General features: G+C 43.6%; 1 protein-coding gene across 1 annotated transcript in view; it reads right to left on the bottom strand.

Moving 5' to 3' along the window:
* The window catches only part of aff2 (AF4/FMR2 family, member 2), a 75,282-nt gene extending 51,733 nt beyond the window's left edge, over window positions 1–23,549 (bottom strand). The window contains exons 1-3 of the mRNA XM_055224670.1: window positions 23,497–23,549; window positions 5,639–5,759; window positions 2,655–3,207 (exon numbers count right to left, since the gene is read on the bottom strand). Of these exons, the coding sequence (XP_055080645.1) occupies window positions 2,655–3,207; window positions 5,639–5,759; window positions 23,497–23,549 (727 nt within the window). The remainder of the gene's footprint in view (window positions 1–2,654; window positions 3,208–5,638; window positions 5,760–23,496) is intronic.
* Between the last annotated feature and the right edge of the window lie 3,766 nt (window positions 23,550–27,315).

Raw genomic sequence — 27,315 nt, 5'->3', positions numbered from 1 at the left:
AGGGGCAGATTTTGACGAAAATTAAAAAAATAAAAAGCTGAAAATTGCAGATGATGAAGTGTAGTCTCATGTAGTCAACATGGGAAACTCCATCCAAAATGCAGACACAATTTACACACAAGGAAGACATTTTTCTCACTGTTTAAACCTTCTTTTAACAAAATACTGTCATTTGTATTATAGTCTAATCATAACTATTGTGCTAATTAAATGAGCTTTGGCCCTTGCTTACATTATGGTTGCTAGGCAACAGTTATGTAATTACCTCTACATATGTCATATCTGCCTAAATTGTTGAAATAAAGAAAACTAGGCACATAGTAAAATCTTGAATAAATAAGCTGTTGATTTTCATTAATAGATTTTATTGTGGGAAAATGCATGTGTGACATTTTTTAACCCTACATGTATGACCCTGAGTTTGAATTTTTCAAATAATCTCAAATAAGTATGTGGATGTGGGTGAGGATAGGGGGTAGATGAAAATTGGATATTTCTGAGCACTCAAATCTCAAAAGCGGGACAATACAGGATTAATCAAACATGCAGGAATCACTCTAAATATACACACAGACAAAATTGTTGGTACCCTTCGGTCAGTGTCTTATTGACAGTTACAGGAATCGTTTGATTGCAGTGATTACCTCAAAAGGTTGTGCAACAAAATATTAAGTTAAGGGTACCATCATTTTTGTCCAGGTCTGTTTCATGAGTTTATTTTTTTTAATAATTCTGTTGCTGACTTTCATTGGTTAAATTTCATATATTTTTTATTTATTATTACTTTTGTCAAATTCATGTTATTTCTGTGACCATTGTGAGTTTTTCTTTTATTAACCGAAGGGTATCAACAATTTTGTCCACGTGTGTAACATGAGTAAGAGCATGATGAGGGAACACTGTTGTAATACTTTGCAATATGGTTCCTTTAAATATCTGATATATCATGATATTTTCTGATAAATACTGAAAAACAGACACACACGCGTGCGCACATTTTAGACACCAGGAGAGGAGGGCATCTGACACACAGGGACATTTAGACATTTAACATTCAAATTGTAGTTCAAATGTGATTCATCTCCAAATTTCTGAACCACGATTTGTGAAGATTTTGTGCAGAAACCTGAACAGATGTTTGTATAATTCATGATCTTTTATGCCTGAAGTGAAAGTGAAATATTGACGTTCACAGATGGAAAAACCCAATTATAATCAGCACAAACGACCCATCACTATCTGTGTCTGAGTAAAATGTGTTAAATCCAGATTAAACATGAGCAGGGTTGTTTTTACTGGAATCATTTACTCACAAATAACCAAACAAAAACAAGTGTGTCTCAGTTCATTTGTGTTTGACAGAAAATAGCAAGTTACATGGTGCACAAGTCCAATTCAGAGTTTTCAGTTTCATAACTTGTTGCTAAAATATTTACCATAATTATAAGTTTTTGAAGAAAATGTTGTCTCTTTGTTTTGGTCTGCCATCTTATTTTTGGAAGTCCATACATTCAGTAATATTTTTGATGAGTGGGCAGCAGTGGCTCAGTGGTTTGAGAACTCATCCATAAACCCAACCATTCAAACCCTCCTCCAACTAGTGTTAGTGTTATTGTGTCCTTGGGAAAGACACTTCACCCAACTGTCTGTGATTGAATGTGGTAGTTGTGGCAACAGTAATGCAGTCTTATATACAGTCTTACTTTTCTACACACTCAAAGATCTTTTAAAATGTTGCACATTATTCATTCACTCCACACTTGGTGGTGGTAACAATTGTAGTCACAACTGCCCTGGTACAGACTGACAGAAGTAAGGCTGCCAATTTATACCATCGACTCCTTCCACCATCAACACTCACAAACCAGATTCATACTATGCAATGTGGATGTAGTGTCTTGTCTGAGGACACAATGAGAATCCTGTCATCCAAGTACTTGCAGGGCCAGACCTTCAGAGATCAAACGGGATTGTGTTTTCTCAAACAGGTTTAGCTACTGTAGTCCCCTACAAACACAGGGGAGGAAATGAATAATGGTTGAAACTGTAAAGGGACTTGGAGCTAACGATAACCTGCTAAGCCTGCCTGCCCTAAACTATCCATGCATTACAGCAGCATGAAAAACTGAGACCACTGCCAAAACAATACAGTTGTTAAGAGTGATGTCAGTTCCAGCTCCGTCAGCTAATTGAAAACAATGAACATATTTCTAATTTCCTCTTTTTCTAGAGATAACAAATCTTGCGTTAAAAAAGAGATTGCAGTTGTTTGAAGCTAACAAGGTTATAAGCATGGATCTATGGTTATAACTGTGACAGAAAATGTACAGGTAAGGAGTTGAGGCTAGGCTAAGCTAGCCTTAGTGTTGACTGACTGCGACACACTGATAATCCTATTTTATGATAGATTATGACTACATTATTTACATATTTGATACACTTTACAGTTAAACATAGGCTTTTGAAATTTAAGTGCTTCTGGTAATTGCCTCTTCTAAAGCTAGAAATCAGCTGTGAAGTTTCTGGTTGAACCTGGAAGTGACATCAGCACTTAATAACTCGAACAAACTAAAAACAAAACAAACTATTTGAATGGTGAAAACTAAAACCCATGCATTCCTGAATCATTGATTAGATTTGTACAGCACTTTTACCTGTGAGAGGAAGTGTCTTGGCATGCCTCCTCCCTGTCAATGATCCAGACGACACAGACGATGCAGAAGAGGCGGGGCTACTGTCTCCTCTCTGCTCTTCTCTGATTGGTCCACACAGTTCGCCCTGCTTTGATTGCTCCTCTCCTCCTTCACCCTTCTCTCCTCTGCTGCCTTGACCCCCTCCTGACCCCTGTGTGACCCCAGCATGATCGTCTCCTGGCCCCTGTGTGACCCCTGCATTGCCCTTGGACTTTTTAGATGCAGCCATAGGGTTAGCAGTGATTAGAGGTTGGATGTTTAGTCTTTTGTCTGTGGGCGTGTCTTGCTCTGTCACGGGTCGCTCCACTGGTCTCTCTGTGGTGGGAGGACTCAGCAGGGAGGTGGGAGGAGTCTGTAGGCTAGTGGGAGGAGTCTGTAGGCTGTTGGGCCCACCTCCTTTGGGCACGCCCACTAGATGTGTCTGGTTTGATTGGTTGGTGAGCAGGTCCTTCATCTCTTCGTAGGAGCCCAAAGTGTTCTGAACGCGGTTCGCCAAGGCGTCACCTTTACTCGTCTGACAGAAGAAACAAGAGACAGAAGAAGAGAGTTAAGTCTGTGTCTATTTGGTTTAATGTTTTGTAATGTCTTGTAATGTGTCTAAAACTATTTTTCTTGAGCTGCATCAGAACAAGTATAAGACCAGATAGACTAGCCCTTTTCTACCTAAGCCTATTTTGAATACAAATTTTTTTTAAATGCAGAAAATAGCTTTTGTTTACCAATGGAATAAACTTTTCACGGCAAGAGGTAATACAATTTTTACTATGTAATATATATAATGTTATTATAAAACATATAATGTTTTGTGATCTTATGTGCTGGCTTATATCTCCGTGATGCTTTAGTGTACAGTGCTGGGGCATACATCTTTGGAATCGGTAGCCTCTCTGCTTTCGTTTGAGTGATTGGTTGTGTGGCTAGCATGAAGTACCGCTGCTGTAGAGCCGTAAATGCGGCGAGTGGGTTGGCCAATCCGAGGTTGGAGGACTTTGTTTTGAGGTGTTCGCTTAGGTGTCATCTGAGTTGTGTTTGTGGACGGCGAAAATAGTTTAGATAGCCTTGTAACAATAGTGGTGCTGCTTAACTTGATGTGCCACATTAAGGTATTTTCCGTGATTAGTGTGTTGGCTCATGGCGAGCGAAAAGACGCTTCCCAGAGTCCCTCAGCTGGGGGACCCTCGGTATACGCTCATGGACCACTATGGTACCTAAATGAACGACTGAGGGACTACACAGACATAAGGCCATGTGGTAATATAAAAGAAAGTTCTACAGTTGAATGTTAAAATCCCATTCTATTGTCTAAATAAAGAGTTCTTTTTATTATCATTGTGGTATTGGAATTGGTATTGGTAAGTATCAAGTAGTAGTAGTAGTATCATGACACTAATTAGGACAACAGATGAAATTGTGCTAACTCTTGCATATTTATATTGATGCTGCTTGCTAAAACACACAGTAATTCAAATACATAAATTAAACAAAGCCCTGTTTTCACCAGCCCAACTTGGTCCTACTCACCTCTGTCCCACAGTATGGCATTTGTGCTTTTAACCCCCTAAGGCCTGAGCTCTTACATGACATGCTTTATTAATTTTTCTTTGTTATTTAGGCAGATTGGGACCTGATGAGTGTAAAAACAAAGAATTATCGTTTTTCTTATAGGGACATTTTGATAAAACATTTGAAAAATGATGCAAAAACTATTTCTTAAGACCCTGAACACAGCAACATTTGTCCTGAATGTAAAAACAAAGGAACAACAATTGTGCCTCTTGGAACAAGGTGTGCCATGTGAAGTGCTGCTGACAGGTGCAGGAAGACACATGCCTTTACAAAAACTAAATAAATTAATTAAATAAAATAAATAAATAAATCAATTCTAAACTCTTAAAAATATTCTAAATTGAACATGTTTGCATTGTTGCTGTTCTTCTTCTAAAAATTTGCATTGTGGCCTAGACAACCCAAAATGTGTTGTCCACATATGTGGACACCAGGTCCTAGGAGGTTAAGCAATTTGTGGTTTTCAGATTGTAAAATATGAAAATACTCCCATATAGGGGCAGAGCCAGTTTTCCCTATGGATTACATTGCACTTTACCATGAAGTATCCAAAAGGTAAATTCACAAATGGGTCTTCACAAAAACTAGTCAGGAAGGAATTATTTTCATGAAATCCACGAATATAAAGCTGGTGACATTGCCAGGCAAAGTTTAATGCCATATTGTGGAACATTCCAGGCAAGAAATAACAAATAACCTCTACAGAGAGACAAGCAGGTGGCTGAACCTCCAGCTACACATCCCCAAACTCACTCTTTGGTTTCATCCAAATTACCAACTCATTAAACCACTGGTTCTCAACCTTTTCAGTTGCCCTGTAAGAAAAACTGATGGAATCTGTCACCCCCAAATACAAAAAGTGGACAAAAACATATAGAGGGGCAAGAATGATGAGAGGGAGAGACAGGGAGAGAGGGGTGGGGGTCAGAGAAAGAGAAGATCAAAAAGAGAGAGGAGGGAGAGATCATTACAACAGGCACTAACAGGATTAAACTGGATTAGCTAATAGCTCCGACACTGAGTCAATGACGGACAGAGAAAGAAACAGCATTAAATACTCTAAATGCTACCACAACTAAGTATAGAGCACACAGGGAGGGGCATCTTTCACATAGGGAGGGCATCTGACACAGAGAAGGGAGGGCATTGGACACACGGGGAGGGCATCTGACACAAAGGGAGGGCATCTGACACACACAGAGAAGGGAAGGCATCTGACACACAGGGAGGGCATCTGACACAAAGGGAGGGCATCTGACATACAGCAAGAGCATCTGACACACAGTGATACAAAAAGATGGGAGAGTATCTAACACAGAAAAGATGGGAGGGCATCTGGCACACAGGGATACAGGAGGATGGGAGGACATCTGTCTTACTTTATAAGGCTCTCCGAACAGGTTGAAGCCAGTGGAGAATAGGTCTTCGTCCTGCTGTACTTCCTGTGTGCGCCGTTCCCACTCTCTCCTCTTGAGGGCGCTGCGCTCTGTCTCCACATGACTAAAGGCACAAATACAGGGGCAAATTAGAACCACCAACCTCTCAGGTAATGTAAGTATCTTGCTCTACAACACAGCAGCAGAATGAGCTGGTTGAAGCTGGGATGGAGCAGCCTAGAGCCACTCTAGGCACTGTACCTTAAAAATGTGAAAAAACTATTAAAGTTGCTATACCTGATTGTTACCGTCTTAAAAACAAACAAACAAAACTAGTTCATTTTAAACTCTTTGCAGTGGTCCAATGTTATTCCTCACCCACCATATGTACTCAGAGCATCCTAATTATTCACTGGGATGAGTTTATAAGCACTTTATAATTAGATGTGGACAGTACATCATTCTGACCCCCTCTTTCCTGAGATAAACCAGTGACCAAACCAGGACTAAACCGGGACTAAACCAGAACTAAACCAGGGCTACACCAGGACTTTACTAGTACTGAATCAGGACTAAACCATGACTAAACTGGACTAAACTGGACTAAACTGGACTAAAGCACTAAACTAGTACTGAACCAGGACTAAACCAAGACTAAACCAGGACTAAACTAGTATTGAACCTGGACTAAACCAGGTCTAAAACTGAACTAAACCAGGGCTACACCGGGTCTTTACTAGTATTGAATCAAGACTAAACCAGAACTAAGCCAGGACTAAGCTGGACTAAATCAGGACTAAACCAGCTAAACCAGGGATAAACTAGGTCTAAACTAGGAGTAAAAAATAATCTAAAATAAACCAGACCTACATCAGGACTAAACTAGCACTGAAAGGAGGCTAAACCAGGACTGAACCAGGACTAAACCAGTAACTAAACCAGGACTAAACCAGAACTGCACCACAATTAAACCAGGATTGAACCAGGACTATACCAGCAGGATTCAAATTCCTTGGCATTCTGACCCCAACAACATTTCCAACTCCAACTTTAAATGTGGCATAATTCAAAACAAACCTTTGCACAACTGTCACAAATTTTCTGAAAAACAAACAAAAAAAAACAAAAAAACTAACAAAACAAAAATCATGATTTTGTCAAAACCTGGACTGATCCCCTGCTGGCGTCTTCATATTTTTGTTTATTTTGGTTTTTGACTTGTGCCAAATTGTCAGAGAGCAGCTGTGTTTAGCTTTGAGCTCTGAACTAGAGGAGGAAAGTCAAAAGATCAAAATGTTTTTTTTTTGTTTTTTTTATCTGAGGAAAAAAACACAAAATTTAAAAGTTCAAAAGCAGAAAATTCAGAAGCAGAGTTTTGTGCAGAAACTGGGTCGAGTTCATCTGAGGGAAGGGTTCAAACATGAGGCTGGTTTTGTCCGGGTTTAGTTCTAGTTTAGACCTGCTTTAGACCTGCTTTGGACCTGGTTTAATCCAAATTATTTAGTCCTGGTTTAGTCCTGGTTTAAACTTGGTTTAGACCTGGTTTAGACCTGCTTTGGACCTGGTTTAATTCACATTAGTATTTAGTCCTGGTTTAAACCTGGTTTGGATTTGGTTTAGTCCTTGATTATCCTCCCGTGGACCCACCACCTGCGGGAGGAGCCATGCGGGGCGGGTGCAAAGAGATCCGGGCGGCAGTCGAAGGCGGGGACCTCGACGACCGGATCTCCGGACATGGAGACTAGCTCTGGGGACGTGAAACGTCACCTCGCTGGGGGGGAAGGAGCCTGAGCTTGTGCGGGAGGTTGAGCGTTACCGGCTAGATATAGTTGGCCTCACCTCCACGCACAGCTCGGGCTCTGGAACCCAACTTCTTGAGAGGGGTTGGACTCTCCATTTCTCTGGCGTTGCCCGCGGGGAGCGGCGGCGAGCTGGTGTGGGCTTGCTCATTGCCCCACAGCTCAGCCGCTGCGTGTTGGGGTTCACTCCGGTGAACGAGAGGTCGGGCCTTCGGGTCGGGGACAGGTCTCTCACTGTTGTGTCGGCCTACGGGCCAAACAGCAGTGCAGAGTACCCGGCCTTCTTGGAGTCCCTGGGAGGGGTACTAGACAGTGCACCAACCGGGGACTCCGTTGTTCTCCTGGGGGACTTCAACGCCCATGTGGGTGACGACAGTGACACTTGGAGGGGCGTGATTGGGAGGAACGGCCTCCCCGATCTGAACCCGAGTGGTGTTTTGTTATTGGACTTCTGTGCTAGTCACAGCTTGTCCATAACAAACACCATGTTCGAGCACAAGGGTGTCCATCGGCGCACATGGCACCAGGACACTCTAGGTCGGAGGTCGATGATCGACTTTGTTGTCGTGTCATCTGACCTCCGACCGCGTGTCTTGGACACTCGGGTGAAGAGAGGGGCTGAGCTGTCAACTGATCACCACCTGGTGGTGAGTTGGATCCGCTGGCGGAGGAGGAAGCCGGACAGACCTGGCAGACCCAAGCGCATTGTGAGGGTCTGCTGGGAACGTCTAGCGGAGCCCTCTGTCAGGGGGGTCTTCAACTCCCACCTCCGGGAGAGCTTCTCCCTGATTCCGGGGGAGGTTGGAGACATGGACTCCGAGTGGGCCATGTTCTCCACCTCTATTGTCGATGCGGCTGCTCATAGCTGTGGTCGTAAGGTCTGTGGTGCTTGTCGCGGCGGCAATCCCCGAACCCGGTGGTGGACACCGGAAGTAAGGGATGCCGTCAAGCTGAAGAAGGAGTCCTATCAAGCCTTGTTGGCTCGTGGGACTCCTGAGGCAGCTGATGAGTACCGGCGGGCCAAGCGTGCCGCGGCTCGGGCAGTCACAGAGGCAAAAACTCGGGGTTGGGAGGAGTTCGGAGAGGCCATGGAGAAGGACTATCGGACGGCCTCAAAGAGATTCTGGCAAACCGTCCGACGCCTCAGGAGGGGGAAGCAGTGCTTCACCAACACTGTTTACAGTGCGGGTGGAGAGCTGCTGACCTCGACTGGGGATGTTGTCGGGCAGTGGAAGGAATACTTTGAGGATCTCCTCAATCCCACTGTCACGTCTTCCGAGGAGGAAGCAGAAACTGGGGACCCAGAGGCGGACTCGTCCATCACCCTGGCTGAAGTCACTGAGGTGGTAGGCAAGCTCCTCGGTGGCAAGGCTCCGGGGGTGGACGAGATCCGTCCTGAGTACCTCAAGTCTCTGGATGTTGTGGGGCTGTCTTGGCTGACACGTCTCTGCAACATCGCGTGGCGGTCGGGGACAGTACCTGTGGAATGGCAGACCGGGGTGGTGGTCCCTCTGTATAAGAAGGGGGACCGGAGGGTGTGTTCCAATTACAGGGGAATCACACTCCTCAGCCTTCCCGGTAAGGTCTATTCCAGGGTACTGGAGAGGAGAATCCGACCGATAGTCGAACCTCGGATTCAGGAGGAGCAGTGTGGTTTTCGTCCTGGTCGTGGAACACTGGACCAGCTCTATACTCTCCATCGGGTCCTCGAGGGCTCATGGGAGTATGCCCAACCAGTCCACATGTGTTTTGTGGATCTGGAGAAGGCATTCGACCGTGTCCCTCGTGGTGCCCTTTGGGGGGTGCTCTGGGAGTATGGGGTCCGGGGCTCTTTGCTAAGGGCTGTCCGGTCCCTGTATGACTGGAGCAGGAGCTGTGTTCGCATTGCCGGCAGTAAGTCAGACCTGTTCCCGGTGCATGTTGGACTCCACCAGGGCTGCCCTTTGTCACCGGTTCTGTTCATTATATTTATGGACAGAATTTCTAGGCGCAGCCAGGGGCCGGAGGGGGCCTGGTTTGGGAACCACAGGATTTCATCCCTGCTGTTTGCAGATGATGTTGTCCTGATGGCTTCTTCGAGCCAGGACCTGCAGCAGGCACTGGGGCGGTTTGCAGCCGAGTGTGAAGTGGCTGGGATGAGAATCAGCTCCTCCAAATCCGAGGCCATGGTTCTCGACTGGAAAAAGGTGGTTTGCTCTCTCCGGGTGGGTGGTGAGTCTCTGCCCCAAGTGGAGGAGTTCAAGTATCTCGGGGTCTTGTTCACGAGTGAGGGAAGGATGGAGCGGGAGATTGACAGGCGGATCGGTGCAGCGTCTGCAGTGATGCGGTCGCTGTATCGATCCGTTGTGGTAAAGAAGGAGCTGAGCCGGAAGGCGAAGCTCTCGATTTACCGGTCAATCTACGTTCCTACCCTCACCTATGGTCATGAGCTCTGGGTAATGACCGAAAGGACAAGATCGCGGATACAAGCGGCTGAAATGGGCTTCCTCCGCAGAGTGGCCGGGCGCACCCTTAGGGATAGGGTGAGGAGCTCGGTCACACGGGAGGAGCTCGGAATAGAGCCGCTGCTCCTACACGTTGAGAGGAACCAGTTGAGGTGGCTCGGGCATCTGCTCAGGATGCCTCCTGGACGCCTCCCTAGGGAGGTGTTCTGGGCATGTCCCACCGGGAGGAGGCCCCGGGGAAGACCCAGGACACGCTGGAGGGACTATGTCTCTCGGCTGGCCTGGGAACGCCTTGGGGTCCCACCGGAGGAGCTGGAGGACGTGTCCGGGGTGAGGGAAGTCTGGGAGTCCCTGCTTAGACTGCTGCCCCCGCGACCCGGCTCCGGATAAGCAGAAGAAAATGGATGGATGGATGGATGGATGGATTAGTCCTTGATTAATGCCAGGTTAAGTTCTTAGTACTAGTAATTGCATATACTAATCAATGGGCTACTAATTACAAAACAGGAGCTAAATCAGGTCTAAACTAGGACTAAACAAGACTAAAGCAGATTTAAAGCGGGACTAAACCTGGTCTAAAGCAGGTCTAAAGCAGGTCTAAAGCAGGTCTAAAGCAGGTCTAAAGCAGGTCTAAAGCAGGTCTAAACCAGGTCTAAGCCAGGTCTAAACCAAGACTAAACCAGGTTTAAAGCAGGACTAAAACCAGGAGCATCAGTTTCTGTTTTCTAATTGTGTGAACAAGGTGAGAATTTCACAGCTTCGGTGAGAACATTAAATACACAGTAAATACTGCACTGTGTCCTAGACTAAACCCGGACTAAAACAGGACTAAACCAGGACTAAAGCAGAACTAAAGCAGGACTAAAGCAGGACTAAAGCAGGACTAAAGCAGGATTAAACCAGGACTAAAGCAGGACTAAACCAGGACTAAAACAGGACTAAAGCAGGACTAAAGCAGGACTAAACCAGAAATAAAGCAAAACTAAAGCAAAACTAAAGCAGGACTAAAGCAGGACTAAAGCAGAACTAAACCAGGACTAAACCAGGACTAAAGCAGGATTAAACCAGGACTGAACCAGAACTAAAGCAGGACTAAAGCAGGACTAAAGCTGAACTAAACAGGACTGAAGCAGGCGAAAGCAGAACTGAAACAGGACTAAAGCATGTCTAAAGCGGGACTAAAGCAGAACTAAAGCAGGACTAAAGCAAAACTAAAGCAGGACTAAAACAGGACTAAAGCAGGACTAAAGCAAGACTAAAACAGGACTAAACCAGGACTAAAGAAGAACTAAAGCAGGACTAAAGCAGGACTAAAGCAGAAATAAAGCAAAACTAAAGCAAAACTAAAGCAGGACTAAAGCAGGACTAAAGCAGGACTAAAGCAGAACTAAACCAGGACTAAACCAGGACTAAAGCAGGACTAAACCAGGACTGAACCAGAACTAAAGCAGGACTAAAGCAGGACTAAAGCAGAACTAAAGCAGGACTAAAGCAGGACTAAAGCAGAACTAAAGCAGGACTAAACCAGGACTAAATCAGGGCTAAAGCAGAACTAAAGCAGGACTAAACTAGGGGTAAGTGAGGTAATTATAATGAATGAGTGTACTTAAGAGAAGAGTGAAACAGAGGGGGAGAAGGAGGAGGAGAGAGAAGGGAGGAGAGAGAGGTAAGTGAAGTAATTATGAGAAAAATGGGGGGGTGCAAGAGAGACAGAGAGGAGGGACAAGAGAGAAGAGAGAGAAGGCGGAGAGAGGGAGACAGAAAGAAGAGAGAAAGAAGGATGGAAGAGAGAAACGATAGAATAAGGAGCAAATGGAGAGAGGGGGAGACAGGGATGAAAAAGAAGGAGGACAGAAGGAGAGAAAGAAGGATGAGAGAGAGGGGAGGAGACTGAAGATAGGAGAGGGGAGGGAGTTCAATGGAAAAAAGGAAAATTCCAATTATTTTCTGCATATATTCTACAATTAAATCACCCTGATGTCCGCTCACATCTTACCGTATATTATCTGAAAGTTACAATACACCAGAAATCTGAGGAAAGTATTTTTACATTTTAAAGCCTATTCTAAATTGACTTTTCAGAGCTTTTAACCATATTATAGTTGTTTCCTTCTCATTTACCCTCTGAAGTTGTATTTTGAGTGATTCATGCATGTTTGTAATCTTTATTCTGCTGTATTTTGACATCATCACTTCAATCTACCCCCGTTTTTCCCGCCACTGGCAGCACCCACTGTGACCTACGCACTTCCTTCTCCAATTGAATTTTCTTAATCGGTGATACACGTAGGAATTGTCAGCGTTGCATAATCATTTTGGTAAAAATGAAAAAAAATCTACTACTTGTTAGTGTGCAGTTATCCATAAGAGGAGCTAAGAGCATGCGCCGCTTTGTTGTGATGATGTTTACGCCGACGTCAGCACTCCACAACACCATAGTTTTTGCAGAAGTTAGTTTAGATCAATATTGTGAATTAAAATGTGCAAATTATAATCTATGACACCCGTGGATCATTATGTTATAAGTACTATAACAGACACAAGCACAAAACATCTGCTTTAAAGTAACCTGCTCAAATGTGTTAATACTGAGCTAGTTCAAATGATTAGGTTAAATTCAAAACAATGTAATAATTTTGTTTAAACCTGACAGATTTTTATTTCAGGATTTCAGGAAAAATCTCAGCTCTAATTTCAATTTGTCTTTGGTTTTCCCTTTGTCTCTCTGATGGTAGAATGGAGAGAACACAGCATCTGACCATCTGCGAGAGAGAGGGGGACAGAGCGAGGGGGGAGAGATGGAGAGAAAGAGAGAGAGGGAGGAGAGAGTAGAGGAAAAAAGGAGAGGGAGAGAGACGGGCATAGGAAATAATGGGTGAGAGGATGACAGAAGAGAGAGAGTAGGGGAGATAAGGACAGTGTAAATAACAGGAGATAGAAAGGAAGAGAAAAAAGGGAGACAGAGAGAAAGAAAAGAAGAAAAGGCAGCACAAGAGAGAAGAAAGGGGGAGAGAAAGGGAGAAAGAGGAGGAGTGGGGGGTAAGAGTCAATGGTTGCGATCGGAAGGAGAAAGGGTGAGAAAGAGAGAGAGAGAAGGAGAGAGAAAAAAGAGGGAGGACAGGAGAAGGTGAGAGAGACAAAAGGGAGAGAGGAAAAGAGGGAGGAAGGGGTGGAAGAAAAAGAAAGAGGAGAGAGAGTGTATGTGAGAGAGAGCGAGAGAGAGAGGGGATGAGAGAAAGGGTGAGAGATGAGAGAGGGACACAGAAGAGACGGAAAGAAATGGGGGCTGGAGAGGAAAAAAACAGAAAGAGGGAGAAAGAAAGAGTGGGGGATGGACAGGGAGAAAAGGAGAGAAGGAAAAAGATAATGCATTTTTGGGACTCGGGCAGCATTGCCTCGTCTCCTGCGTTTCCATGGCAACAGGCTCTGGACCGAAAAGAGACAGAGAGAAAGGATAGAGAAAAGAGTAAAAGAGAGAGAGAGGGGAAGATAGGTAGATAGAAAGTAGGAAGACAGGAAGAAAGAGAGGGAAGAGGAGAGAGGAAAAGCAGAGAGAGAGAGAGAGAGAGAGAGAGAGAGAATGAGAGAGAAAGAGACCCCAAAGGACAATATCCACTCGCTCAAACATGCAACTAAAGAAGTCTCTGTATTGCCATTGTCCCTCAATATTTTAGATCTGAATGTAAAGACTGAACGAGAACTAAAGCAGGACTAAAGCAGGACTAAAGTAGGACTAAACCAGGTCTAAACCAGCACTGAACCAGGACTAGACCAAGACTGAACCAGGACTGAACCAGGACTGAGCCAGGACTAGACCAGGTCTAAACCAGGACTGAACCAGGACTGAACCAGGATTGAACCAGAACTAGACCAGGACTGAAACAGGACAAAAGCAAAAGTGTTTTGAGTGAAATATTGAACCCATTTTATTTTGTTTTGTTTTTCATGAGTGTTCTCAGGCTCCTGCTGTGACAAGGTTTTCAGACTGACTTTGAATATATGTCCTGCTTTGCTTTGAGATTGAGTTCCTTTTTCTGTGTATATGAACAACATGCGTCTTTCCCCAGTACAGATATATTGAATGAGCAGTTCTTCAGGTCAAAATAAGTCCACTGTGTACTGTCTGCATCTAATTATGAATGTCAGATAATCAGGAAGTGCACCATTAGCATGCTAGTTGTTATTACCACTACTACAATGGAACAATGGCACTTACAAATTCATCATGGTGGATAACTTTAGACAACTGCAAACTGTTTAACATGAACTCGTTCTGTTTTTAATGTTTTTAAGATGGGTACAGAGACTTTAAGTAAAATAATCAAAATAAATATGTATTTCACTATTAACAACTGCCCATTTATTCACTATACCATACCATTTCACATGAATTATCCAATCAGAAACCAGAACGAACTCTTGCTTTGCATTGCCAGATGATTTGAACATTTTAAATCATAAACAAAACAGTGACAGAAGAGTTGCTGCAGAGAAAGAGAGAGATCTAACTTTGACTATGTAACTAGAGTTTTATGTAAATCTGCACTCATCTGTCTGAAGAGAGAGAGACAGAGGAGGGAGTGAGGAGAGGAGGGAGAGAGAGATAGAGAGAGGAGGAGGCAGAGGGGGGAAAGAGAGAGAAAAGAGAGAAAATGGGAGAGCAAGAGAGACAGAGGAGATATAAAGAAGGATGTTGGTAGAGGAGAAGGGGAGGGCAAAGAGAAGGCAGGAGTGGAGGGAGAGATAGAAGAGAGAGAAGAGAGGGGAGAAAGAGGGGGTAGAGAGGAAGGGAGATGAAGAGAGACAGGAGAGAGAGAGAAGGGATTATCATTGACAAATATTGGAACATTATTTGATTAAAATGTAATTAATTGCATAACCCAGTTTGAATGAGTCAAATACAGATGTGTAAAACTTCAGTGTAATCCCAAACATGTCCATAGTCACCCTGACAACAGCATCACGTGACCTGTGACCTCATTTGCTCTAATGCTCAGCTCTAATGATAATAAACTACACATCCCACAATGCACCAGGACACCTCCCACATTGCACTACTGCACACTTTACCTGATCTGTCATCATTAGCATAAAGAATCAGACTAAACAACAACAAGTTTAAAACGATGCAATCGAACCATGTTTACAGAAGTGGAGGGTCTGCTAACTGCTTGTCTCCAAGGAGATGTTTTTGCTTTACATAGAATGTTTCAAAGTATGGCATTAAACCTATCTATTTTGTATATAAATTAAATTGCAGCTGTTATAATTGCTCAAAAATCCCTTTCACTCTTGTTGTGAGCAGGGTCCCTTTCCACAGATCTGACCTGTAACATGGCCAAATGGCACCACGTATTTGTCTCCATGGAGATAGAAAAATTTAATGGGAACATTCTAGACCACATGTGTCAAACTCAAGGCCCGGGGGCCAAATGCGGCCCGCCATGTCATTTTATGTGGCCCGTGACAAGGTAAATTTAAATGTATGTCATGTTAAAATGTCAGTTTATCCAAAGCTACACAGTTACACAGACATATTTTTTATATCTTTGCAAATTTGACACGAACCATTTTGCTGATGTGGCCCTCGGTGAAATTGAGTTTGACACCCCTGTTCTAGACAAATCAATTTCATCTTCATGGAGACAAGCAGGTGGCAAAACCCTTCACCAGCAAAGCAAAAGACGAAATTTAAATCTCAACTGGACAAATCATTGAGGAAGTGAAGACGTTTTGCTGCTCATTCAAGCCTCTTCTTCAGTTCTGGTCAGATTGCTGGTGGCCACTGCCTTATATCTATCTAAGGGGAGGAGCTAACTACACTGAAACTGTAAACAGCTATTGTCTCCAGTTTCAGCCCTAACAACCCTATTCAACCTATAAAGGCCCCCTGTTGTTCCTGTTTGGTTTGTGTCTGAGGATAGAGTTGTAGATCGGTTAGAGATTATGTCTCATGTCCCCATTCCTGTTTTAGGAAAGATTATCTTTCCTAACAAAAATAGTTTCTTTAACTCTCCTCTCAAACCATTTCTTTTCTCTGGCTAAGATCTGAACTTCACTGTCTTCAAAGGAATGGTTAGTAGCTTTGAGATGGAGATGTACGGTGGACTGTGGTCCAGAGGTAAATGTAATGCAGCAAAGACAGATTAATCTAAATGAAATATTAGACCTTATCAGTACAGCGGCTTAAAACCAGAGCTTTAACCTAATATTCATATTTCACACAGTCTCAGACAAACTGCACTAAGGAAGATTTTCACTGTCTAGGATATCCTTGTTTTAGAATGACCAGAATCTACGGTTACCACAGCGATTACGAATTTTTAATTAAATGATATATAACTGGAAGTTGAAACTCATTAATAGCAGAATGGGAGGGCATCTGACATACACTATAGGCAGTGGGAGGAATAATGAAGGCTAAGATTTGGTTCAAATTGTCCAAACTTGAGGTATGACCACAGTTATCATTTGAAATCTGGCCCAGTCTTTTTTAGTTTTGTAACCTTAACCCTAAACCTAACCCTAACCCTTCCTGGCTGGACATGGACAGCAATTAAGAGATACGTACAGGTTACCTGGCAACCATAATGTTAACCAGAGCCAAAACCTGTCTAAATGACACAATGGTTGTCATTAGACAAATAAAAATAAATGACAGCACCTTTATATTGTTAAATGAAGGTTTAAACTGTGAGTAAATATCCTGTTCTTCTGTGTAAACTGTCTCTACATTTTGGATGGAGGTTTCTGTGGTGATGACATAAGTGGAGGGATAATGCAGTGCTACTTCCCTTTTTTTCCCCACAAACTGCCACCTTATCGATGGTGAATATTTAGCACAGGTACAACCTCACCAAACCACGTCAGAATTAGAAAAACAAAAACAGAAAAATGTGTTTCTCTCTCATTCTCCCTCACTCCTCTCCTCCTCTTTGTGTTTCTCTCTCACTTTCCCTCCTCTCCTTCTCTTTATGTATTTCTCTCTCCTCACTCCTCTCCTCCTCTTTATGTGTTTCTCTCACTTTCCCTCCTCTCCTCCTCTTTATGTATTTCTCTCTCCTCACTCCTCTCCTCCTCTTTATGTATTTCTCTCTCCCTCACTCCTCTTTATGTATTTCTCTCTCCCTCACTCCTCTTTATGTATTTCTCTCCCTCACTCCTGTCCTCCTCTTTATGTATTTCTCTCTCCTCACTTCTCTTTATGTATTTCTCTCCCTCACTCCTCTCCTCCTCTTTATGTGTTTCTCTCTCACTCTCCCTCCTCTTTATGTATTTCTCTCTCCCTCACTCGTCTCCTCCTCTTTATGCATTTCCCTCTCCCTCGCTCCTGTCCTCCTCTTTATGTATTTCTCTCTCCCTCACTCCTGCCCTCCTCTTTATGTATTTCTCTCTCCCTCACTCCTCTCCTCCTCTTTATGTATTTCTCTCTCCCTCACTCCTCTCCTCCTCTTTATGTATTTCTCCCTCCCTCACTCGTCTCATCCTCTTTATTTATTTCTCTCTCCTCACTCCTCTCCTCTTTATGCATTTCTCTCTCCTTCACTCCTCTCCTCGTCTTTATGTTTCTCTCTCCCTCACTCTTCTCCTCCTCTTTATGTATTTCTCTCTTACTCACTCCTCTCCTCCTCTTTTTGTCTTTCTCTCTTTCTCTTTAAGTCTTTCTCTGTCCCTCTCTCCCTCACACCTCTCTTTCCCTCTTCCTCCTTCTATCTCTCTTTCCTTTCATCATGTTTTTTGGCTGTTTTTCCTCCTCTCCTTCTCTCTATCCCTCTCTTCTGTCTATCACCTTTTTAAGCACAAAAACAGTCACGACTCCTCTGCAGCATCTCCTCAAAATGAGTTATTTCAAATATGATCCAACCTCCAGAAGGGCCCAGCCTGGTATATCCTGTGATCTACATACGATTATTAAAGCTCCTGTATTCACACATGTTTGAATGACCCTTTATTATTACTCTGTCTACATCTCCAAAGCTCAAAATGCTCCGTTCCACCTTGTGATGTCATGAAGTGGTAGTTTTCAAGTTGACAGCTACTTTCACCCTTTAGTTCAGTAGAGATTGGCAATTCCAGAGCTGCAACAATCCAAATTCTATTCTAGTGAAGGTAGAAGGTGTATGGGGTTTAAAAACACAGTGGAGCATCATTTATTTTAATAGATTTTTTTTTCAGACCCAGGTTTAGTTTGTTTTGTTTTCATATCATCATTTCAGAGTGGTCACGTGATGTTGCTTCTTCAGTACAGTATCTCGGGTGTGTGAGAGAGGCCCCCCTCATCCCGGTTTCAAGTCTGTTCTGAATAAGACAGATTGCAGATGGTGCTGTTGTCCTGCTTCCGCCAGTAGTAAGACAGCGCTAATACTTCAAATCAGCTGATCGGACACGTCCCAGCAACATCACGTGACCACTCTGAGGTTACTAAAAGAGCACTTCCTGTATTACCACATGACATCATCAAAACGCCTTTGATTCCATTAATATTACTAGTTTCAGTCCAACATACAGTACTTACCACTCTACTTCCCTCAGTGTTAATGCAATAACCATTTAACCTCATTTCATCATTTTATATCCCACTCTCTTTATATCTCTCCCTGCTTTTCCTCTCTGCTTCCCCTCTCCTTCTCTTTCTTTTTACTCCACCCTCTCCTCTATCTATTTCTCCCCCTGTTCCTCTATCTACCTTTCCCCTTACTCTCCTTCTCTCTCCTTTTTCTTCTGTCCCGCTTCTCTCTCTTCCCTTTTCCCTCTCTCCCTTCCCTTTACCCCTCCTCTCTCTCTTCCTCCCCTCATCCCTTCACCCCCCTCTCCCTCTCTCTAAAGAGTTGTTAAATAAGTGTAAAACCCCGTGTATCAGCTCAGTCTGTTCTTATCTCTACTCTGAGGCTCAGGGACAAAGACAAGAACCTCCCACAGCTCCCATTCACACAGAAGAAAGAGAGGAAGAAAGGGGGTGAAGGAGGGAGAGAAAGAGAGAGAGAGAGAGAGAGAGAATGAGAGAGGAGGGAGAGAGAGGAAAGAGAAGAGAGAGGGGGGGAGACAAGTACCTCCCACAGCTCCTATTCACAAGGGGAGAGAGGGACAGAGAGAGAGAGAAGAGGAGAGATGGAGGGAGAGAGAGAGAGACGAGGAAGATGAAGAGGGGGAGAGAGAAAAGAGAAAAAGGGGTGAAGAGGGAGAGCTGAGGGGAGAGGGGGAGAGAGAGGGGAAAGGGTGGGAGGAGACAAATGGAGAGAAGGGAGAGAAGAGGAGAGAGAAAGCGAGTGAGATGCAAGAGAAAAAAGGGCAAAATAGTAAAGGAGGAGTGACTGAAAGGTAGGAGGACAGGGAGAGAGAAGAGAAAAATGGTGTATAGAGGAGAAGGGGCAAATGAAAAAGGGAGAGTAAGTGGAGGAGAAAGGAAAGAGTAGAGATGGAGAAAGAGAGGAGAGATAATGGACAGAAAAGGGGAAGAGGGTGAGAGAAAGGGAGAAGTAAAGGAGAGAAAGAAGGAAAGAAAAAGGTGAATAACAGTCCTACTAGAAAAATGCATTTAAATTTAGATCTGCATAAGTTTGTCATTAACACAGAGGCTAAACATGAGGAATAATTACCAGACACAGTTGTATTGTTGGGGACACATTCCAGTTTGTTTGTGTAAATTTAAATTGGAGGTATTTAACTTCTATGGGGTATTAAAGAGGGAGTATTTTACTTCTATAGAGTATTAAAGAGAGAGCATTTTACTTCTATAGGGTATTAACTGCTATCACATAACATATTTTGACCACCCTGTCCTATTATTGATTTGAAAACGCTTTATTAGCCAAAAACAGCGTATTAACATGTTTTATAAGTTTCACTTTCAGTCCTTCACATTCATGACACAATCAGCGTGCATCCCACTAATGAAACTATTGCATATTGCATCAGGTTTGTAAATCTGTAGTGTATTGTCTTGTATCATGCTTTTGTATATTTATGAAAAATGGCTGTGCAGGAGCTTGGGTGATGTAGGCTTGTGGGCGGAGCCTTGTACAGACTCATACGACTAACTGAATGGACGGTTCAAAAAGGACCCGCTAGAGATCGGTAGATTATTCAAATATGATGAATTTCATCATAAACATTATAAAAACATTATAACATGAAAGCATTATAACATGAAAGCTCCAAAATGCCCATTTTGTGTCATATCTCTCCTTTAACCATCTATCTATCAACTGTAAACAGAAGTCATCTCAGGTCACAGGACTCCAAACCTCAAGTTTCATTCAGTTTTATCAAGTTAAATCTCAAGTCTTCAAAATAATGACACAGTAAGTAAAACTTGTAATTCCACACTTCTGCTTTCAGTTGCAATAAAGTCACAAGTTCAATAATGATCTTTTTCATTTTTAAATCTCCATGAAACGAGAACATCAACTTAATTTGACTCATTTGACTCATGTATCTGTGTATCTTCAGGCCAGATATTAAGAGATGAGCCAATGAGCTAACAAGCTACTGATTTTGCAACCAATCAGAGTTATGAACATTTAACTGACTAAAATGCCAGCATCACCATGGCTACAAGCAACAAATGTCCCTGTGTGTCAGATGGCCTCCCTGTGTGTCAGATGCCCTCCCCGTGTCTCCATGGGGTCTTATTCTGTGTAAAAGCTGCTAACCCTGTAGTTGAGACTTCTATAAACATGTTCTGAAATGTCTCTGTGTGTCAGATGCCCTCCCAACCTCCTGTATCCCTATAGAGTTAGACTGAGATGGGGGCAGTTTAAATGTATCTAGTTAATCTGCAGATGTTGGATATATAGTGTGTAAGATGCCCTCCCTTCTCCTGTATCCCTGTAGTGTCTCTAAGATGGGGCAGAGGAAACCACGTTCTACTGTCTGATGAACTATTCTTGTAGAAAATCTTGGTTCTGATGCAATAGACTAAATGGAGGTAATGAGATACTCAGCTCAGACAGTTTACAAACAGGCCAAAGACAAAACTGACCGCTCTGACTCAACTGGACCAAATCATGACGTCACCACACCCAAAAGTCTTATTTTGCTAGAAAAAAAACCCCAAAAAACACTCTCTTTTTCACTTCTAAACTTGCTATTCTATGCTTTCTGCTGCAACGAAATGAATTGTAATTAAAAATGCACGGTGTAACTTTTCTGGTAAAGAGCTTGTCAGAAGTATCCAAAATCAGATACTAAATGATACTAAAACTTGTATTGAAACTAGATACTCATTTGAGCTGGTATCAATATGAAGAGTCCCATTCACAGGACAGAAATGAAGAGCTTTAGAATGATCTTGAGCTGTATCAGAACAAGTATAAGACCACATAGACTAGTACACACCCTTGGACCACAATGGAACCTGCCTGGATGACTGAGGGATTACACAGATACAAGACCACATGGGAATATAAAAGAAACTTCTATGATTTTGTGTTGAAAATGACATTCTATTGTCTAAATTAAGAGCTTTTATTATCATTGTGGTATCAGAATCGGTATTTATTGAGTCTATTCCTTAGTATCAAAATCAAGTTTGAAATTTTAGTATCGTGACAACTCTATGGCAACAAGAATGACTGTAATTAAAGTTGCACTGTGTAACTTTTCAGGTAGAGGCTCTGTAACATGCTTGACTCCATAAAGGTGAATGAATGGCATTAAACACATCTATTTCTATGGAGACAAGCAAGCAATGCTAAAAATCTGCGGAGAGGTGAGCCCTTTCAGACTAAGAATCATGTTTTTTTTTAAAGATTTTTAAGCAATAAAAAAACATGACTGAATAAATGCATGATAGATAAGTTTAATGTAATACTATGGAACATACAGCTACATCCCCATAGACATAAGAAGATGGTCTTACACAGTGCATCTTCAATATCTTGAATTAGGGTTGCAAGATGAATCACAATTTAATCAAAATCACAATTTAAATGAAGGTGGTGTCACTAGGCTAAGTTACTGCTCTGATCTGTGGAGAGGCGAGCCCACAAGAATGTATGTTTTTATTGTATTTTGGAGCAATAAAAACATGTAATTGAACAAATGTCAAATAGATATGTCTGATGGCATATTGTGGAGCAAAGCAAAACGAAGCAATCATATCTCCATGGAGACAAGCAGGTGATGTATTCCCTCCTCCAGAAAAGTCATATAGTGCACCTTTAAAACAATATCACATCTTGAATGTGGACAATTATCAACATCAGACAGGTTTCAGTTCTTTAGATAAGAGCTGTCCCCTGATACTTCATACCTCCCAGGTCTCTGCTTGGTCTGTGCTGTTTGCCTTTCCCTCTTTTCCTTGGAGGATCCACAGATTGCTACGTTACACTTTCTATCAAAACACAGCTTGCTCTTAGTCTGAACACACAACCATGCACCGGTACACCGAGGGGATAAGTCTCCAATGTACTAAAAATATCAGTCACCAAGTCAAAATAATGTAGTCAAAAGTAACTGATGGATTAGCGCAAGAGTAAAACTGGTACAAAGCGGGTACAGGGACAGGGCTACTCCGGAATACGGTAAATGGTAAAAGGCATTCAAAGCGCTTTACATCAAGGAACCACTCACCCATACACCAGTGTACACAGACAATGGAAGCAAGGGACGAGTTAAGTGTCTTGCCCAAGAACACAATGACAGCATTCATCTGTGGGAGCTGGAATCCTGCCACCAACCTGTGGATCTGACCACTCAACCAATGATGTTTATGTTGAGAGCAGCCAACCTTTAGATCAGTGGACACCGATCAATATATATCACCATCAAATCAGAGCAAAAGTGTACCATATGTTTTGACTGGATGTCGATTCACCAGTGCTCTTTTACTCTGATTTCTTATTCTGTAAACATATATGCCATTTTGTACAATATCATAAAAGTCATGTGACAGCTGTGACCAGTCTGAGGTGAGTTTGGAGTTTTCATTCACAAATGCAAGTTGACGGTTCAATCCCTCCAACTGTACCCTGCCACTCAGCAAGACACCTTAGAATATGGTGACACGGTGTTATTATTAATGCTGTTAAGCGAGTCAGAGGCCGAGGTCACAGATTGGCAGCCACATGTCTGTCTGACAAATAGGCCAATAACTACACAATGAAATAATGGAATAGAATATAGTATTATTATATATGAAAAACGTAAAATTATTTGAGTCACAGGCCTAATAATAACAACACAATCTTTTTTTTCCCCACAACACATCTTCGGTTTGTTCATCGCAAAAATCAAACTCAAAATATGTCCAGAATCTGTGGAGTTATTATTTCTGCTGCTTCAAAATAAACGTTTTACGCCGGCGCTCGTCCCGCGCGCGTCCGTAAGAACACGTTACGTTCCACATGTTACGTCCCACATGTTACGTTCCACATGTTACGTCCCACATGTTACGCACGGTACACGCCTCCGGTTTCGACCAAAGAAATGCGTGAATTTATCGGGACATTTCCAGGATTCACGTCTCTCCAAAAACGTACCGAACAAGCCGCGAGTGTGCACGCGCTGCCACGTATCCGTCCATTCATTTCAGTCAAACCACGACGCACGGCACGAGAGGGGGAAGAGGAGGAGAGGAGGGACAGGAGGAAGAAGAAGAAGAAGAGCCGAGACTTACCACGGCTGATCTAAGTCCCAGTCACGGAAAAAGTCCAGTTCGAAAAGATCCATGGAGGTTTTAGCCCCGTGTTTGTGATTTTGTGCGCGGCGATGCTACAGAGCGGAGGACCAGAGCTGGAATACCACGAGAGAGAAGAGAGGGAGGGAAGAGAGGGAGAGGGAAGGTGAGCGGAGGAGAGAGAGGACACAGGGAGGGAGGAGAGGTGAGCGGAGGAGAGAGAGAGGAGAGAGGGGAGGATATAGGTTCGGGAATACCACTAGAGAGAGACAGAAGAGGTGAGGGGAGAGAGGGAGGGAGAGAGAGAGGACAGAGAAAGAGAGAGAGGGAGGACAAAGAGAGAGAGAGAGAGGTGGAAGGATCCAGAACCAAGAAAATCAGAGAGAGAAAGAAAAGGTGAGGAGAGAGAGACAAAAAGAGAGCGAGAGTGAGGGAGGGAGAGAGGGAGGACAGAGAGAGGGAAAGAGGGAGAGAGGGAAGGATCCAGAGCCACTAGAAAGAGAAAGAAAGGAGGACAGAGAGAAAGAGAGAGCCAGACAGATAGAGAGAGTGAGGGAGGGAGGACAGAGAGAGGGAAGGATCCACTAGACAGAGAAAAAAAGGAGAAGGACAGAGAGGGAGAGTGAGTGAGGGAGAGACAGAGGGAGGAAAAATAGAGAGAGAGAGGGAGAGAGGTGTAAGGATCCAGAACCAAGAATATCACTAGAGAGAGAAAGAAGAGGTGAGGAGAGAGAGAGAGAAAGAGAGGGAGGATAGAGAAAGAGAGAGAGAGGCAGAGGACAAAGAGAGAGAGAGAGGTGGAAGGATCCAGAACCGGGACTACCACTAGAGAGAGAAAGAAGAGGTGAGGAGAGAGAAAGAGAGAGAGAGAGAGAAAGGAGAAGGAAAGATCCAGAGCCAAGAATACCGCCAGAGAGGAGAGGTGGACAGGTGGACAGGTTAGCATAAAAGAGAGTGAGGAGTGAGATGGAAGAGAGAGAGGGAAGGTGTGTGTAGGAAAGGGGGTTGGGGGGTGAGGAATGAGATAGGAGGGTGGGAGAAGGGGGGAGGAGACAGAGGGGGAAGAAGGGTGGATGAGAGGAGAGATGAGAGAGGTGAGGCAACTGAGAGGAAGAGAGAGAGAGGATGGTGGGAGAGAGAGAGGGAATTAATAAGAGGTAAAGAGAAGAGGGTGAAAGAGTTAGAGAGTGGGTGAAGTGAGGAGAGGAGAAGAAAAGAGGAGGGGGAGAGGGGGCAGAGAGAGACAAAGGTAAATATCAAATGGACAGGGTTCATATGAGGCTGAGGCATATCTCCTGCCTGTCATCGCTCATCAAAATAGAATAAAAATAAACAAAGATGAGCACTATTCCCACATACCTGCTTCTCACCGTTTTCACTTGCCCCCTATCTCTACCTCTCTCCTCACACCAGAGGAGCAGTGGCATGCCCCCCTCTCTCTCCACCTCACCTGTTCCCCTCTCTCCTCCCTCTTCTATTAACACCTCCTCTCTACCCCCTTACTCTTCCCCCTTTTCCTCTCTCTCGCCTCACACCAAAGGAGCAGTGGCATGTTTCTCCGTTCACACCTTTTTGTAAAAATGACCCGACAGATGGTACAACTCTCACTCGGCATCTGCCAGCTCCAAGATGGCCGATGCCAAGTTCTCCAAAATCTATGAAACAAAAACAACAAAATGTACAAATCATTTCAACTGTAGAGACTTAAAGATACACTATGACACTTTTATTAATAGTTAACCACCTGGAGATCTCTAGAGAGATGTTATTGCTTTGTTCAGAATATTCCACAATAAACGTATCAATCTTGCATTTATTAAAGGTGTTTTTGTAGCTTAAAAATGCCTTTGAAAACCTGAATTGTTACTATCTGAGCAGGCTCGTCTCTTCACATATCTGACCTGTAACTTGGCCTGATGGCATCACCTACTTGTCGCTATAGCGATACATGAGTTTAATGCCCTACTGTGGGACATTCTAGGTCAGTCATTCTCAACATTTTCAATCTAGTACCACCTTAGAAAATAATTAGCTCTTCTCATATTATCAGAGCTATGGTCTAAAACCAGATCTAAACCAGGTCTAAGCCAAATTTAAACCAGGTCTTAACCAGGTTTAAACCAGGACTATTCCAGGTCTTAACCAGATCTAAACCAGGACTATTCCAGGTCCAAACCAGGTCTAAACTAGGCTTAAAACCAGGACTATTCCCGGTCTAAACCAGGTGTAAATCAAGTCTAAAACAGGCCTAAAGCAAGACTATTCCAGGCCTAAATTCGGTTCAAACCAGTTAATATCATGACAGCATGACTTAGTAGTAGTTTTAAAACTAACCCAAAGAAGAACCAAGAGAGAAACACTTTTCTAGGCAAAGCAACATCTCCATGGTGACATAATAGTAGCTGACCCTCCAACAGAAAAGTTACATAGTACCCCTTTAAAAAAAAAAAAAGGAGGGCACCCCCTCCCCCTGTGCTCTTTACCCTCTCTTCTCTCCTTCTCTCTCTCCGAATCCCCCCCTCCCTGCTCTGCCTCCCCCTCCCTGCTCTGCCTCCCCCTCCCTGCTCTGCCTCCCCCTCTCTCCTTTCTCTCCCCTCTATGTATCCCCCTCCCCCCCTTGTTATTTTTCCCCTCTCTTCTCTCCCCCTCTCTCCTCTCCCTCTCTCCCAATCTTTCTACCCCCCTCTCTCCCCCACTCTGCCTCTCCCTCTCTCTCTCCCCACTCTGCCTCTCCCTCCCTCTCTCTCTCCCCTCTCTGTATCTCCCCCATCTCTCCTCTCTCTCTCTCCCCACTCTGTATCTCCCCCATCTCTCCTCTCTCTCTCTCTCTCCCCACTCTGCCCCCCCCCCCCCCGTATCTCCCCCTCTCTCTCCTCTCTGTTTCTCCCTCTCTCTCTCCTCCTCTCTCTTGTCTGTCCCTGCTGTTTGTACAACTACAGTTTGTGTTTGAATGTGGTTTCAGTCTGAGAGTCGTTAACTCGGCTTCTCTGGAGGTAATTTGTCTGAAACGATGGAGAGAAAGTTTGAGTCGTCACGGAAACAGAGAAATGATAAAACATTCAGAAAGTCAGAGCTGCAGCAGGCTCATTATCCAACTACAAGAACAGAGGGAGAGAAGAGAAGGAGGAGAGAGGAGACGAAGCGGGGGACAGAGAGAAGCAGAGAGGAGAGGAGGAGGGGGAAGAAGAGGGAGAGAGGGAAGAGATAAGAAGAGGAGGGAGAAGAAGAGGTGACAGGTGATGAAGAAAGGAGAGAGAGACAGAGAGAGATGGGAGGGAGAGGGAGGAGAGAGAACACTGGAGGCTTGTTATACTCCAAGTGTCTGGAGAGGAAAGAGGGAGAGAAAGAGAGGGAGAAGAGAAAAAGAGGGACAGAGGATGGGAGAGAGAGGTAAAAGAAGAAAAAGAGAGAGGGAGAGACAGAGAAAGAAAGATAGAGGAATGTGGTATAAATTTAAAATAAAATTAAAATGAGTTTGTTTGTGTCTTGCCTGTGGATGGAGATAGTGGTGTGGTGGTGCCACAGCTCCTCCATGTGGTCACTATGAGGTACTGCAAACAAGTGTGTAACATAATTTAGGACTAAAGCCATATTTAAATGAACTGTGTCTTCTTAACCATAACTGAAAGCAAATGAATTAAGTGTATTTCATTTTAATACTACTACATAATTTGTCGGATTTACTTTTTGCTCTACAAGCCCTCTGACTATACCACCAGTCACTCACACACAATATTTATACATAGGCAAAGTGGGTGAAGTGTCTTGCTCAAGGACACAGCGACAGAGGCAAGGCATGTTTATTTGTATAGTAAATTT

This window comes from Periophthalmus magnuspinnatus, chromosome 10 (genome assembly GCF_009829125.3).
Source record: "Periophthalmus magnuspinnatus isolate fPerMag1 chromosome 10, fPerMag1.2.pri, whole genome shotgun sequence".
NCBI classification, from domain to species: domain Eukaryota; kingdom Metazoa; phylum Chordata; class Actinopteri; order Gobiiformes; family Gobiidae; genus Periophthalmus; species Periophthalmus magnuspinnatus.
This window is presented reverse-complemented; position numbering and strand designations above follow the sequence as displayed.